General features: G+C 46.3%; 1 protein-coding gene and 1 long non-coding RNA gene across 5 annotated transcripts in view; one reads left to right on the top strand and one right to left on the bottom strand.

Annotated features, from left to right (window-relative positions):
• The window catches only part of TTC27 (tetratricopeptide repeat domain 27), a 170,283-nt gene extending 167,203 nt beyond the window's left edge, over window positions 1-3,080 (bottom strand). For all 4 annotated transcript variants that reach the window (XM_034764918.1, XM_034764919.1, XM_034764916.1 and 1 more), the window contains exon 1: window positions 2,836-3,080. In XM_034764918.1, the coding sequence (XP_034620809.1) occupies window positions 2,836-2,923 (88 nt within the window). In that variant the 5' untranslated portion in view covers window positions 2,924-3,080. The remainder of the gene's footprint in view (window positions 1-2,835) is intronic.
• Window positions 3,081-3,250: 170 nt separating this feature from the next.
• The window catches only part of LOC117874613, a 49,061-nt gene continuing 36,401 nt past the window's right edge, over window positions 3,251-15,910 (top strand). Inside the window, exons 1-2 of the long non-coding RNA XR_004645035.1 lie at window positions 3,251-3,458; window positions 8,057-8,144. This is a non-coding gene — a long non-coding RNA (uncharacterized LOC117874613). The remainder of the gene's footprint in view (window positions 3,459-8,056; window positions 8,145-15,910) is intronic.

The following is a 15,910-nucleotide window of genomic DNA, read 5'->3' on the forward strand; positions in this document are numbered from 1 at the left end:
TGAAACTAGCACTTGTAATGCAAAAACGTCTTAAATGCCAGAGGTAACTCACTGAGACACTAGCTCTGTATCACAGGCTAGAAGACCTTTTCAGAGATCATGAGACAATTTTCTGACGAGGAAAGAGAAAGGATTAGTTCAACACACCCTTATAAAAGGAGTTCAAAGAATAAGTTTCCATCTAACATAGCCTATGTCACACACCCCTTCCTGTAGCTACCAAAGATATTCACAAGGAATGAGCAAGATAAATTCTTATATAGATAAGGAAACTGTTTACCATGGTAACTTTACCACTTATCAAGAAGTTTGCACACAGAATGGGATTTTCAGAAATGCTCAGGCTAGGCCTAACTATTCCCAGTGAAGCGCTGCAAAAAACTATCATCCTACATTGCTGAAAAGTTCACACACATTTAGGAAGGCTTCTCAAACAGCATGAGTCTATTTCCCTTATGATGGACAGCAAATAGCATGCGTGTTTTCCTGCAGGTCAGTACATTCAATCCTCAAGAAGCACTGAACCTCTGTAAGTATTCAGTCTTGACCCAAGACTTGTGAATTTGACCCATGCTCTTCCTGGCTGATGAAAGGGTCGTGAGCAACTGCTGCCACTCACCAGAACAGCCTATCCCTTGTTCAGGGAAGGAATGTGATAGTGTGACCAACAATGAAGAAACCCACCTTGGATACATCTGTTTCAACAACATAAGATACTACTGTGAAAACATCAAACCTCTCCTTCATTCTATAAACTGACTTATTATATAATAACAAATCAAGTTCAAGATCTTGGACCTTATCTTCAAGGTGGTCAATGGACTGGACCCAGCATATCTAAAAGATCACATAAAGCTCCAGGGTGAAGACCATGGTTGATAACTCCACTCCTGAAACACAACAGGACTCTCTACAGTAAGGGTGAAGCACAAATGTGCAACAGACAGAGCTTTCTCAATGGTTAGTTTGAAGTTAAGAAATGAACTCCCACAGGAAGTAAGTACCATTACAAACCTTCCCACCTTCTGTTCCACGTACAAGGTGCACTTCAACATTGTTGTCTCTACAAAACACACACAGCAGCATTACCCTGCACACACAATTCTCTCACCAGGGAGAAGATAATAGAGAAATCACATGACAGATGTTGGTCACATCACTGAATAAAAAACTGGAAGGTGCTTGGATATTACTGTGATGGAATTGGTATAAGAGCATTCTTTGAGTAAAACAGACAAGGGCCATCTGGACCTGTGCCATTCTTTCAAAATCCACCACCTGCTTAGTCAAAGCTCAAAAGTCTCTCTCCCCACTGACACTTAAGTATTTCAATAGGTGGATGCCTGGCTTGAGAGGGCAAATGCTTGTTTGTGCTTGAAATACAGAAGAGTCTCCTCACAAAGAATGAAAGATTGCATTTAAAAAGCCACTGAGTGTGTTAGAAGAAAAATGGGAGGGTCTGATGAGGCTGTAAGTGGCCCAAGAAAAGTACCTTTCATTGTAATTAGTTACATGACTGAAAAATATGGAATAACTAGCAGGTACCAATGTTTTGCTCTCCTTCCCTACAATAAAAAGGAGTTTCATGTTATTACCAATTTGCCAATGCCAGTAACTTGTCATGTTAAAGTCAAACCAAGAATTTTTAGTGTAGTTAAACAATAATCAGTACATCCCCGATATCCTCAATGGCTGAGTACTTCTACACTGCAATTAAACATGCCTGGCTGGCCCATGTCAGCTGAGTTGGACTTGCAAGGCTAGGGCTGAAAGGCTATGAAACTGCAGCGGGCTCAGGAGCATCTCAAAGCCAAAGCTCCAGACTGAGCCGGGCTGTCTATGATGCAGCTTTATAGCCCTGCAGGCCGAGCCCTGCGAACCCGGCAGCTGAGACAGGCCAGCCAATGGTGTTTAATTGTAACGTAGACATACTCTTTGTCTTAGTAGTAATAGTAGCATCAAGTACAGTCAGCCCTGGTTGGCACAAGCTAAATTATGTCATTTTGGGTAGGTCAACATAGCAAAAAAATAAGTGCTCTAACTCAAGCTACCATATTTGGGTTAAAATAGCAGTGAAGACACAGCAACTCAGTTTGTTAACTCCAGTTAGCAGTTCAAGTTCAACCACAAACTCCTTCTAGGGGGCATCTATAGCGCAAAGTGAAGGTGTGATTGTAGCAGAAACAGACATATCCATGCTAGCTCCAGTCTACTATCACGGATAACAACAGTAGCAAAGCCATACCAGTACAGGCTTCAACCCGAGCTAGCAACCAGCGTACAAGCCCTCCAGGGTCCCTGGGAACATACTCCAGTTGCTAGGCTGTGCCACCATGTCTACACTCCTATTGGTACCCATGCTAGTTAAATTAAGGCTAACACAAGTATGTCTGCCCATGCTACAATCATACTTTCACTTTGCCGTGCAGACGCAGCCCTAAAGGCTTAACTACAGCTGCTAACCAGCGCTGCTGTGTCTTCACAGCCGCTGGAACCCGAGCTGAGCGCGCCCCGTTCGGCAGGAGACAGACCCTGTGAACCGACGTTACCTGACCCGTCTGTTCGAGGGCAACAAGGTGCCATTCCCCACCACCACCAGCAGGGCCGGTAACGTCCTGCTCAAGTGTGTGTTGAGTTGTTACAAGTAACGACCCCCGGTCTCCTGCACGGCGCGCTAAGGCGGCCCGGTGAGCGGTGCGGGGCCCCTGCAGCGCCTGGGACCGGGTTCAGTCCGCAGAGCTGGGCAGTCACAACATCCCCAACAGGCGGCACCATCCGCACGTCCCACCGGCCCGGCTTCGCCGCAGCCTCGGGGACCCCGGCCCGGCCTCTCACCTGCCGCGGTCAACTCGCTCTGCTTCCCCCGCCGGGACTCCGCGGCGCTGGGGAAGCCCCTCAGGAGCGCCCACTCCAGCGCCCACATCCTCCACTGCTGCTGCTGCTGCTGCCGCCGCCTCGCGCTCACTCTGCGGCCCCCCACCAGCCAGACTGAGGTGCTACTCCCTCACTGACCGCCGCCACCGAGTTCCCAACCCATGTGCCGCGACCGGCCTCAGGGAGCCGCCATGACAGCTTCGCAAAGCACGATGGGCGGAGAACGTTGGCGCACGCGCGGTGGAACCAACTGCTTCTGGCTCGCGCACTGAGCGGGGCCGATGGAGTGCGCACGCGCGCCATATTGCTGAGCAGTTGAGCGAGTGTGTCACTGTGAGATGCAGGGCGGGGCACCGTCTCCCTTCTGGAGCCCCGCCCCGCCCTGCCTCCTGCGTGCGGCCGGGCCGAGCCCCTCGGGCTGCTCTTTAAACGTCGCGCGTGAGGGGAGGCGGGGCCAGGGGCCAGCCTGAGGGGTTAGCACCGTGCCGGCCTTCTCGAATTTGCGGAGGCGCGCGCGGGGCTTGAGGCGTCTCCCGCTCGGACTCTCCGCAGGAGCCGCGGCTATGGGGCCGCCCATAAACTAGGTACCATTGTGGGGCCATTTTCTAGAGCCCCCCCGTGACACCGTGTGCCGCGCAAGCAGCAAAACCAACTCTTGGAGCCCCCGCTGTATTTGATGGGCAGCGCCCCGGTCGGGGTGGGTCTGGGGAGGTGTTATCTGCCACAGACCCGCTCAAGCTGAAACACCTGGTGATGTATCACGAGGGCTGACGGGAGGGGGTGCTTGTGCTGGTACCCCCGAGCAGGCTGAGACGGGAACTGAGGGCTGCAGTGCTGAGCTAGTGACTAATGTTCCCTTTGCCTTGCACCTGTGCGTGTGAGGGTGTAAAGCGACAGTAGTGCGATTTATCATCGTTTCTCATAGCCCTGCTGAGCTGGTGCGTTTCCAGTTTTATTTGGAAGGGCCCCGGCTCCAAGGTGATCCTTGCTATCAGCAGAGGATGGGACTGAGAGCACAGCACTACCTATGCTCAGAGCAGTAATGGAGAGATGCTACTGCTGCTGGCCATCTGCTGCCATTGGGCTCCCTGGAGAGAAACTTGGCAACAAGCCTTGTGGGGATTGAAGAGCGGGAGGTGAATGGTGGGTGCTCTAGTCTTAAACTGTGTACCCCACTCCCTTTCTAATACTTTTATTTAATTTTGGGAGGGAGGGAGAGGAGTCTTTATTATTTCAGCAGTGTCAGGGGGTTAGTATGCAGTGGTTCTCAAACTGTGGGTCGTGACCACCTTTGAATGGGGTCACCAGGACTGGTTTAAGACTTGCTGGCACCCAGGGCCAAAGCCCGAGCCCCACTGCCCAGGGCCAAAGCCGGACGGCTTCAGCGTTGGGCAGCGGGGCTCAGGTTGCAGGCCCCCTGCCTGGGACTGAAGCCCTGGAGCTTTAGCTTTGGCACCCCTGCCCAGAGCAGTGAGGCTCAGGCTTTGTGCCCCCCCACCCACCCCACCCGAGGCAGTGGGGCTTGGGCAGGCTCAGGCTTCGGTCCCCCATCCTGAGGTTGTGAAGTAATTTTTGTTGTCAGACGGGGATCGCGGTGCAATGAACCCTTGGGTTAGGGGAATTGAGTCACACGGCCATGTCTATACTATGGGAACTACAGCAGCACAACAATGGAACGGATTGGTCCGTCACTGTAAGAACTCCACCTCCCCAAGAAGCAGTAACTAGGTCAACCAAAGCATTCTTCCCTCAACCTGGCTGTGTCTACACTGGGGATTAGGTTGGCATAGATACAGTATTCAGGAGTGTGTGGATTTTTCAGACCCTTGAGCACAGTAGATATGTCTATTCTAAAGTGGATCCACTATAGCCCTGCACCATGCTTCTGTAATATTGTAGTGTAGAGTCTTCCAACATGCACAGAAGCGTTTTTTCCCTTGATGTAGTTAATCGATCTTTTCAAGGGTATATGTACACTACAGCTGTAGAGCTGTTGTGGTGCCACTTTAGCATAACCGTGGTACTGTAATGTAGACCCTTACTACAGCAGTGGAACAGGATTTTCCATCACTGTAGTAAATCAACCCCCTGAGAGACAGTAGCCAGCTTGATGGAATAATTTTTCCATTGACCTAGCTGCGTCTACAGTGAGCTGACCTAACTGTGTGTCACAGATTAAATTTTTCACAGCCCTGAGCCATGTGGTCAGGGTGATCTAAGTTTTGAATCTAGACTAGGCCTCTGTCAGTGGAAAACCCAGGAGTGCAGAGAGCCATGCAAGTGTAGAAAGGGTTAGGGGCAGGAGGAGTTCCCATCAAGAGTTGGAACTCTAGGAGGAATCTTATCTACTGGTGTATATGTAGGCAGAGCAATGTGTTTGTCCATAGTGATGGAAAGTGTAGGCCATGGATTGGCTCTCTACATTATGGATGTGTTTTTCTCACACTTAGTAGCTGGCAGACTTCCATGTAACCATAACATCATTCTCTAAGATGAAGTTACACCACCTGGGAGTCATTTTTCTCACTCTTCTAGGACTATGCTATTTCTACCCTCTGTGTGGTTACATTTAAACAGCTCAATCTGTGAAACACTGGGGTAGATTCTCCACTTGTGCCTTATGTAGGCATTTAAATCTATGCAAAGCGGATGTAAAATGCTGCTAAATCAGAATAATATTGTTTTACATCCACTTTGCACAGGTGGATGGCAGTGGGAAAATTAGTCCAAGGATCAGGTACAATGTCTTAATTGACTCTTGATGCTCCTGAAAGAAGCTCTGTCCCCTGCTTGAGTCAGGGAACTTTACAGTTTTTCCCCACTTCAACTAAGTGTGTAAAATAGATATGGAAAGATTTCATCTCCATTATGTCCAGATCACTGAATGAAGCAGCACAATGGAAAATGCCAGTGTGACACACTACCATGGAACTGTTGATCATTTGAGATGAGGGGACAGCATTTGGGCTGGATAAATTTAAGCTGAGGTTGTGGCTTGGATCTCTCCATCTGGGCTGTAACAGACCTCTTCACAGCTATACTATTTGTAAAATTTATTAACATTTATTTCCTGCCATACTATCAGGTTAGAAAGACAGTACCAGGAATTCTGTTTCTACTCCTCTCACTTTTCCTCATAATACTAGGGTACACATCTCCTCCATTCAAAAGGAAGATCAAACTCCTTTCTCAACACACTGTTACAAAGCTACCATCTCCTAGCTCTCCATTTAGAAATCTGTACCATGTTCATAAGGATTGTTTGGTCTTCAATACTCTTCCTCATGGTAGATGTTGGATTTCAAGAACTTAGTTCTGAAATAACTGAAAAAGTTTCAACTGTTTTTCTGATGTTGCTTCTTTATTGGAATCATATCCATACATACTACATAACTAGGACAGGAACATTATGAAGCCCTTTCCTATTTCTTATATCCATGTAATAAACTCTCCATTTTCAAAGAGGTTTATGCCACTTGCTATGGAATTGCTTTCCCAGTTTTCTGAACTGAGATCACAAGCTCATTTTACATAACCACTGAACAGCCATCAACTGACTACAACTTTCAGGTACAATAGTCCGGATTTGAATCCGGAGATTAAAAAGTTCTAGAACTATTTACCAAAACCAAATCTAATTCCCATCTCTTGAATTTGTAACCTAGAGTACTGATCGCTGTTTAAAATTTACCAGGAATCAGTAAAACTATGTGGAATCACCATGAAATTACTTGTCCTTTCTTTGCTTTTTGTATCCATAGAACATGAGCATATCGTCTGGGTCAGTCCTGAAGAATCACATATTGATAACTGCATTTATGTATCATGCATATTTTGAGTGGCACTTCAAATGCAATCAGATAGTCAAAATGAGTTATTTAGTCACACACTTAATTGTCTGTTATGTCATGTCAGAGTTTTACCCTAACATTCAGTTGACTTAAATATTCATAAAAATTAGTATTGGGAGCCCAGTTTTAAGATTATCTTCCTTCCTGTCTCCTCAGCACATCTGTCTCTCTCTTTTTTTCTATGTTCTCCTGTAATGCTGTTGGGTTTTTGTTTGTTTATTTTATTTGTGAGTTGGGTTTTGTTTTGTTTGCTTATAATAAAAGGTGGCAGTCAATGATTACGCTTTTTGGCCCCTGGACTCTGCTGAAAAAGTTGCATTGTTCAAAGACCACCAGTAAAATTACTTTCCTCAACAAGTTACAGCAATGCATTTAGTTTAAACTGGAATTTTTCCAAAATCAAACTGACAAATTCTTAAACTTGGTCTAGCTAATAGAATAAAAATGAGAAGTTGTTCAGAATTCCCTAATTAAAACAATGCCAAGCTAGTACTAGAAGTTTGGTAGATTGTGGGGCAAGGGAAATACATTTGCATGATTTGTTGATACAATTTTCAGTGAAAGAAAATTAGTTGAAATAAACTTCAGAAACAACAAACCACAGCAAGGAACAGAAAATCCTCCAATGAGTTCATATAAATTACACATTTTACTTAATTTGGTATTGGCATCACTGACCTCCTAACCACCAGTGAATTGATTTGAACACTTAATTAGTTGTCCTTCGATTATTATTCATGTAGAGCAGTGGGTCTCAACTTATTTACCATTGTGAGCTGCATATGCAGCTATCTGTGTGTTATGTGGGCTGCATCCAAGCAATACATGTACTACCTGTATGTCCCTGAGGATATCACATGGACCACAACTGTGTGCTGATTGACATGCGCAAGCGAGCCACAGGCTGAGAACCACTGATTGAGAAAATGCTCTACATTAATGTGGCTTATTAGCTTAATTATACTCTTCGTTTTGCCACAGATTTCAAAGCTGATCCATCAACCCTGTTTCCCCTATGTACTTTGAGATCACTGAAAATTGCTTGAGCTTTGTGTGTCTTGGGTTCCTCAAAACCTAGATGCAATAGTTTTTGTCCTCATCTAAGTCACTACTGCCCATTGCCTCTAAATAAGTAATTAATGCTCCAACAAGACTCTTAGAGCACCGTGTGTAGTAGACACACAAATACTTTAGAATGTTGATTTCCATTAAAATTAAAGAGACAGTGGGTGTCCAAATACCTTAGGCAGCTTTAACAATCTCAGCCTACAGGTCTTAACAGAAAAGCCTTCAGTTGTTTTTGTTTTGTTAATCTAAATCCCTTATTGCAGGATTTCTCAAGCTTTTGGAGCTGATGAACCTTGGGGGGGATTATGAAACATTCCATAATCTGTCCAGACCTCCACTAAACATGAGCAGGTAAATATTTGTAATAGCAACAGTATTCAAATAGCAAACAGTTATGAAGTGTCATTAAAAATTGCAAAATATTAAAGACATTCACAATTCAGTATGGTGGGGAAGCTGGTCTTGCTGAAGAACGATGCTCTACAGGAGGTTGAATTAGGGAAATACACAGTTTAGTAATTTTTGATCAACAGTTTGCTATATTTTGGTTTTTTAATCACCATGATCAAGGGAAGACCTACTCACAGCCATACAAGGGTGAAAACTTGCAGGGTTCTGGATCTAAAACTGGGTAGTTCTTCAGAGAAAGCAAACGCTGTCTGAGTGCCTTGGTAGAGGAAATCAGCTGCAGTTTTGCCACTGGGAAAATCTCTTGGTTTGTCTAACAGTGGCTCGGTTAGTTCAGCTATTTGATTACCAACTTGCATAAGATGCCAATCTCTTTCCCCCTCTTTATGTCATCACTTGTTGTATGTCCTGGTATTACATCTTCAATAAAACCATCAGAAACATACCTCAAACACACTGGGGGTTAGAGTCACATGTGGGACTTGGTTGTCTAACTGCCAGTTGAAGTGCCTAAATCCAACATTTCAGTATCACAGACATTCTTAAAATTAGGTGCCTGAGTTTCCACCACTGAAGTCCTTGAGGCACCTACGTTTTGGTGGCAGGCATGTACACAGCTGTCTAAATCACCCTCATCTGGGAGGTAAGACATCTGGGTTCAAGTCCCTACTCTGCCTGAGAAATAACTGGTGCTTAAGCCAGGTTAAACTCCAAGAGAGAGGTACATGGTTTTGAATCCCAGGTGGAGATAGATGCCTCTCTCTAGCCTGAACTAAGGCACCTACCTCCCTTTGAGGGGCACGGGGGGAGGCTACTGCTTTCCTCAGCATTTCCTTTTGGCTAGCTTAAGCATTTCATCATTCAGCATGCTGGTATTTGTGCATGCATTGAATTCCACTAAGTAGCAGGGTGCCCAAGTTGCAGTGCCTAAGCTCCCCTTGTGAATCTAGCCCTGGAAGCTTTGCAGCACCAGGGACATCAGTTGACTCAGCAAATTGAATTGTTTTGTAGTGAATTTTCCTGAGTATTGAAGTGTTGTTTGACAGAGGCACTATTTTCACAGGTTTCAGAGTAGCAGCCATGTTAGTCTGTATCCGCAAAAAGAACAGGAGTACTTGTGGCACCTCAGAGGCTAACAAATTTATTTGAGCATAAGCTTTCGTGGACTACAGCCCACTTCTTCGGATGAATAGAATGGAACGCACAGAAGATATTTATACATACAGAGAACATGAAAAGGTGGAAGTAGCCATACCAACTGTAAGAGGCCAATCAATTGAGATGAGCTATCATCAGCAGGAGAAAAAAAATCTTTGAAGTGATAATCGAGATGACCCATAGAAGGTGTGAGGATACTTAACATGGGGAAATAGATTCAATTAGTGTAATGACCCAACCATTCCCAGTCTCTGTTTAGATGTAAGTTACTTGTATCTAATTTGCATATTAATACAAGTTCAGTAGTCTATTTTCACAAGTCTCCTCACTTCCTAAAATCAAGGGAGAAAATATCGGTCATGCAGCATGCTCTGAAGATCAACAAACTTGGCTATTGTTGATCAAGGAAGGGGAGCAAAATCCAAACAGAAGGGTCTGTAGTGAATGATGGTATATCAGCAGCCCTCTCTCATTTATACCAATAGGGATCCAGCTCAAGCAGCTCCACTGATGTTATTTGTATCAGCATCTTAAAATAAACCCAGAAATCTAATCGTGAGGAGACAAAGACATGAATTACAGTTGCAGGGTCCACATGTGAAAGAAGTGGTTCTAACCTTTTGGTGGGCCACAGCTAGAAAGAAGCCAATCTGGCTCTCACTACTACTTGCTTGTCTAGCAGCAGCTGAGAGTCTGACCAGCCCTACGGCTAGCATACCTGGTCAACTAATGGCAGTAGCATCCCTCAGTCAGAGGGGCTGGTATTATCCTTACCATATCTTCCAGTTGCTTCACCCACTCAGCGATCACCACCCCAGTCTTATTTGGCCTTCAACCAAGTCTCCCAATACTGAGTAATGCAATTGACTGCTGAGGTTCAGTCAGCTCAGAGGGAGATATAATGCTGACATGGATGCCAATATACCACATGGTGGAATTTCTGTTTTTTCAGTTTGCTTTTTTTAAAACCTAGAAAATTACACACACAAAACTGTTATAAAACGTTAAGGTTGCAAAGTCAAACACTCAAAAGTTAGGACATGCCGAAATTAGGTTTCCTCTGCAACTTCAATTCAGCACCTTTGTGCATATAAATTATAATACAGTCTTTAATAAGATGATCACATAATATTTTTTCACCGGATCCCCATCTCATTTAGTACATACGTCCGCAGTTCTCAACCCCGTGCAGCCCGATTAGCGCCCAGCTGTGTGCTAAAGGCTGCATGGCAAGGTCTGGGTGCCAGGCTGCCCAGCGTAGCAGGGTCCAGGTTAGCCAGCAGGGGCGAGGGCAGGGCTGCCACCCGACACCCCAGAATCTGGAGCTGCCACCTGACCCTGCAAGGTCCAGGGCTGATGCCTGTCCCCACACGGTTCAGGATCTGGGGTTTGGAGTCGGTGTCCGGGCTGCCGGCCAGCGATGAGCTGCCAAAATCTTAGGAACCGGTTCCCTACAGGGTCTTCGGCGGCAGGTCCATCACCCGCCGGAGCCATGCCGCCGAAGACCCGGTAGGGAACCACCCGGTGAGCACATCCACCACCACCACCCCCATCCGACCCCCCCCCATGTCCTGCCCCCCTCAGAAACCACAACCCATCAAACCCCCCCTGCTCCTTGTCCCCTGACCACTCCTTCCCAAGACCCCCCCCATCCTAACTGCCCCCCAGGACACCACCCCCTACCCAACTCGCTCTGCTCCCTGTCCCCGGACTGCCCTGACCCCATCCACCACCACCCCGACAGACCCTCGGAACTCCCATGCCTACCCAACCCCCCCCCGTTCCCCATCCCCTGACCGCCCCCCCAGAACCTCTGCCTGATCCAACCACCCCCTCCCACCCTCTCCCTGTCCCCCAGACTCCCTGCCTGCCTTATCCAACCTCCCCCTCCAGCCCAGCCTCTTACCCGCGCCAGGGCTGGGCCAGAACCACGCCGCGAGCTGGAGGGAGCCACTCGGCCGGAGCCGGACTGAGCTGCCCCGCGCCTCCCTGGAGCCCTCCTCGCGCCCCGCCCCAGCTTACCTGCCACTGCTTGTTTCCAGGCTTCCCGCGCGAACATCTGATTTGCGGGAAGCAGGGGAGGGAGAGGAGAAGGGGGGTGGAGTGTTCAGGGGAGGAGGGGAAGGTGAGTTGGGGCTGGGGGCAGGGTGGACAGCTGCAGGAGCTTTACCAATTGTTAAATTTAGAAACCCTTTTAGAACCAGTTGTCCCGCGTGAGACAAGCGGTTCTAAAAGGGCTTATAAATTTAACAACCGGTTCCTGCGAAACGGTGGGAACCGGCTCCAGTTCACCACTGCTGCCAGCCCAGCTGCACGGCTGGGTTCAGGTTTGGGGAATCTACCTAATTTTCTTCTTTGAGATGGTTATTTGCCTAGTGGATGGGGAGAAGCAAGAAACATGACACATCTTGGTTTTAGTGAGGATTTTGACACAGCCCCACATGACATTCTCATAAGCAAACTAGGGAAATGTGGTCTAGATGAAATCATTGTAAGGTGGGTGCACAACTAGTTGTGCAAGACCTTACTCAAAGACTAGTTATCAATGTTTTTCTGTCAAGTTGCAAGGGGGTCAGTCCTGGGTCTGGTACTAGTCAATATTTTCATTAATGACTAGGATAATGGAGTGGAGAGAATGAAATTTGTGGATGATAGCAAGCTGGGAGGCATCGCAAGCTCTTTGGAGGACAGAATTAGAATTTAAAATGATCTTGGGAAATTGGTTTTTGAAATCACCAAGATGAAATTCAAAAGAGACAAGAACTTAACTTCAGAAGGAAAAATCAAATGTGCAACTTCAAAATGGGGAATAACTGGCTCAGTAGTAGTATTGCTGAAAAGGATCTGGGAGTTTTAGTGTGTCACAAATTGAATATAAATCATCAACGTGATGCAGTTGTGAAAAAGGCTAATATTCTAGGGTGTATTAACAGGAGTGTCATATGTAAAACATGGGGGGCCTCAGCTGCAGTACTGTATCAAGTCTGGGCATCCCACTTTAGAAAGGTGTGGATAAATTGGAGAGAGTCCAGAGGAGAGCAACAAAAATGATAAAAAGTTAGAACAGTGGCTCTCAATCTTTTTGGCCTATACCACTTACAGGAGTCTGATTTGTCTTGCGTACCCCCAAGTTCACTTAAAAACTACTTGCTTACAAAATCAGACATAAAAATGCAAAAGTGTCACAGTACACTATTACTGAAAAATTGCTTACTTTCTCATTTTTACAATATAACTATAAATCAACTGGAATATAAATATTGTACTTACATTTCAGAGTATAGTATATAGAGCAGTATAAACAAGTCATTATCTGTATAAAATTTTAGTTTGTACTGACCTTGCTAGTGCTTTTTATGTAGCCTGTTGTAAAATTAGGCAAATATCTAGATGAGTTGATTTATCCCCTGGAAGACCTCTGCGTACCTCCATGGGTACGCATACGTCTGGCTGAGAACCACTGGTTTAGAAAACTTTACCTATGAAGAAAGGTTAAAAAACTGGGCATATTTAGTCTTGAGAAAAGAAGACTGGGGGTAGGGCTGATAATAATCTTCATATTTGTTAAGGCCTATTATAGAAAGGATGGTATCAATTGTTGATTATATCCACTAATGGCAGGAAAAGAAGTAATGGGCTTAATCTAGAGCCAGAGAGATTGAGATCATGTCTGCACTATAGAGTTAGGTCAACTTAAGTTGCGTCGACGGTTATAAACCGCTGTAATTATATTGCTTATGTATGTTCATACAGTGCTTCTTGTGTTGGTGGATTGTGTCCACAGTTGGTGCTCTAGCACCGACAGAGAGACCAATGCACCCTGGGTAGCTAGCCCACTGTGCAAATTGCCACCGTCTCCTGCTAGGAGTTCTGGGAATGGATCGCAGTGCATCATTGGGATGGGATCACTGCTCCATGATATAGTTTTCTCCATCCCATAATTCCCAGGGCTTCGGACTGCATTGTGTGCTGCTTCTCAACTGCCCCTGTAAACTTTATGCCCACCATCTGTGCTTGAAAGCATGGATCCTGCCTTGCTCCCCACTCTTGTGATAAGCATTATGAACACAATGCAGCTGATCCTGCAGTATTTGGTGACCTGCAAATCTGAACAAGAATCCGTGGTGCCTGTCTTGCTGTGTGGAAAGAAACAATTCAAGATTGATGATGGCATTCACGGAGCAGCTGCACATGATGGACCATCTCTATTGGGCTCAGGAAACAAGCACTGAGTGGTGGGATCAGATTGTGATACAGGTATGGGATGATGAGAGATGGCAGAACTCTCATATGTGCAAAGCCACCTTTCTTGAATTCCGTGTGGAGCTCGCCTTCACCCTTTGGCGCAGACACCAAAATGAGAGCTGCCTTCATGGTGGAAAAGTGTGTGGCGATCACTGTGTGGAAACTGGCAACTCCAAACTTCTACCAGTCAGTCATGAATCAGTTTGGAGTTGGGAAGTCCACCGTGGGGTTGCAGTGATGGAAGTGTGTAGGGCCATTAATTGCCTCCTGCTATGAAGGACTTTGACTCTGCGTATTGTGCGGGAAATAGTGAATGGCTTTGCGGCAATGAGATTCCCTAACTGTGACAGGGCAATAGATGGCACGCATATTCCAATTTTGGCCCCAGACCATCTTGCAATGGAGTACATTAATAGGCAGGGCTACTTCCATATAATATTGCAGATGCTGGTTGATCACTGGGGTTGTTTCACTGACATCAATGCAGGGTAGTCAGGGAAGGTGCATAACACACGCATCTTCAGGAACACTGCCCTGTACAGAAAACTGCTTGCAGGGACTTTCTTTCCAGACCAGACGATTTCAGTGGGGGATGTGGAAATTCCCATAGTGATCCTGGGAGACTCAGTCTATCCCTTACTCTTGTGGCTCATGAAGCCATACACTGGAAACCTTGACAGCAGCAAGGAGTGCTTCAACAACAGGCTCAGCAGGTGCAGAATGACCATAGAATGTGTGTTTGGCAGATTAAAGGGTCGCTGGCGATGCCGTTTAGGCAGGTTAGGCCCCAGTGAGGAAAATATTTTCATGTTCATAGCAGCCTGCTGTGCTTTGCATAACATTTGTAAAGCCAAGGGGGGAAAGTTTCCCAGGGGTGGAGCGTTGAGATGGATCGCCTGGCGGCTGATTTTGAGCAGCCAGACACCAAGACTATTAGAAGATCTTAACGGGGAAGGGGAGAATATTTGAATCAGGGAGAGTTGAAGCAGCATTTTGACAATGAGCCCCAGTAATGTGTCTTTCTATAATGAATTGAGCCAGGCATTGTTTACTTGTCACACTGAATGACCCCTCTAATGATTCCTGCCTGAGTCCTAATTGTGGTCTGCAAATGTGATGGTTGCCACTGTGCATGAATTTCTGTTGCAACCACCTGTGTAGGTCACAAATAAAGAATCACTGTCTTTGTAAGACTAAATTTTTATTAAATAGCAATACACAGATTAACATCTCTTACAAGGGACATGACAGTGAGCAGCATTCTCTGAAGTGAGGATTTCACCGCTGTGTGTAAGTCTAGCTGTCGTTATGGAAAAATGCTCCTGGGGCGGAGTGCAGGGGGTATTGTGATGGGCTGGGAACATGAGAGGAATGTGTGTAGGTAGTTTGGGGCGGGCAAAGAAGGCAGTTCTGTATGGGCAGGAGTCGGAGTCTGCAGCTCAATCAGGGACCTCCGCATCTCTATTTGGTCCTCTGTGAGGTTTATCATTCGCTCCTGGTCCTCTGTTACCTGCTTCTGCCCATCTCCTTTCCTAGCTATCCATTTCTAATTTTTTGTTTGTCTCTCTTCATGACCTGTGCTCGCTATCGGCTTGGTCTGACAGTTGCAGGACTTCGTGAAACGTACCCTCCTTACTCCTTCTTGTATGTCTCCTAATCTGATGGAGGCGCTCGGCCGGTATGTAGGAGCTGGCCCTCAAGGGCACATCTGCAGAAGCAAAAGAAACAATACACTGAGTCACTATTGTGTGTGCACTCTCAGTCTTGAATCATAAAGGTTTCATTCACCTCTTTCTCACCTTCCCTTGGCAATCACGCAGCATGGCCAGAGCACTGAATATGGTGCGTTCAGCCTGGGGGTGGGAAGTGGGGTGCAAGACGGGACAAAGGGTCTGGGTGGTTTCAGAAGGGGATCAATACAAGCACCTAGGGACAGTATTCTGAATACTGGCACCGTTTTCCACAGCCGGGGTGAACAAAGCTGAAATCACACTACTGAGGGTAACTGAAGATACAAGGGTGCATCTCCTGCAATCGTGTGTTCAGACAGGGTCTGTATGCTGTTTGCCTGCATGCTGCTTTTGTTCTTGTAGAAGTAATTGCCGATTAGCACAGCAAAGTTTACTACAGTGGGGGAAGAAACAAAGCAACTCCGTCAAGGAACCTTTGGCAGACAATTGCAGAGTATCTGCAGAAAAAGTTCCTAGAGATCTCTATGGAGGATTCCTGGGAGATCGCGGTGTGCATTAACAAACTTTTCCGCAGGGCTCCCACTTCGTAGCTGCACAGAGGAATGCGAAGCAGAT

Source organism: Trachemys scripta, chromosome 3 (genome assembly GCF_013100865.1).
Source record: "Trachemys scripta elegans isolate TJP31775 chromosome 3, CAS_Tse_1.0, whole genome shotgun sequence".
Taxonomy (NCBI): Eukaryota; Metazoa; Chordata; order Testudines; family Emydidae; genus Trachemys; species Trachemys scripta.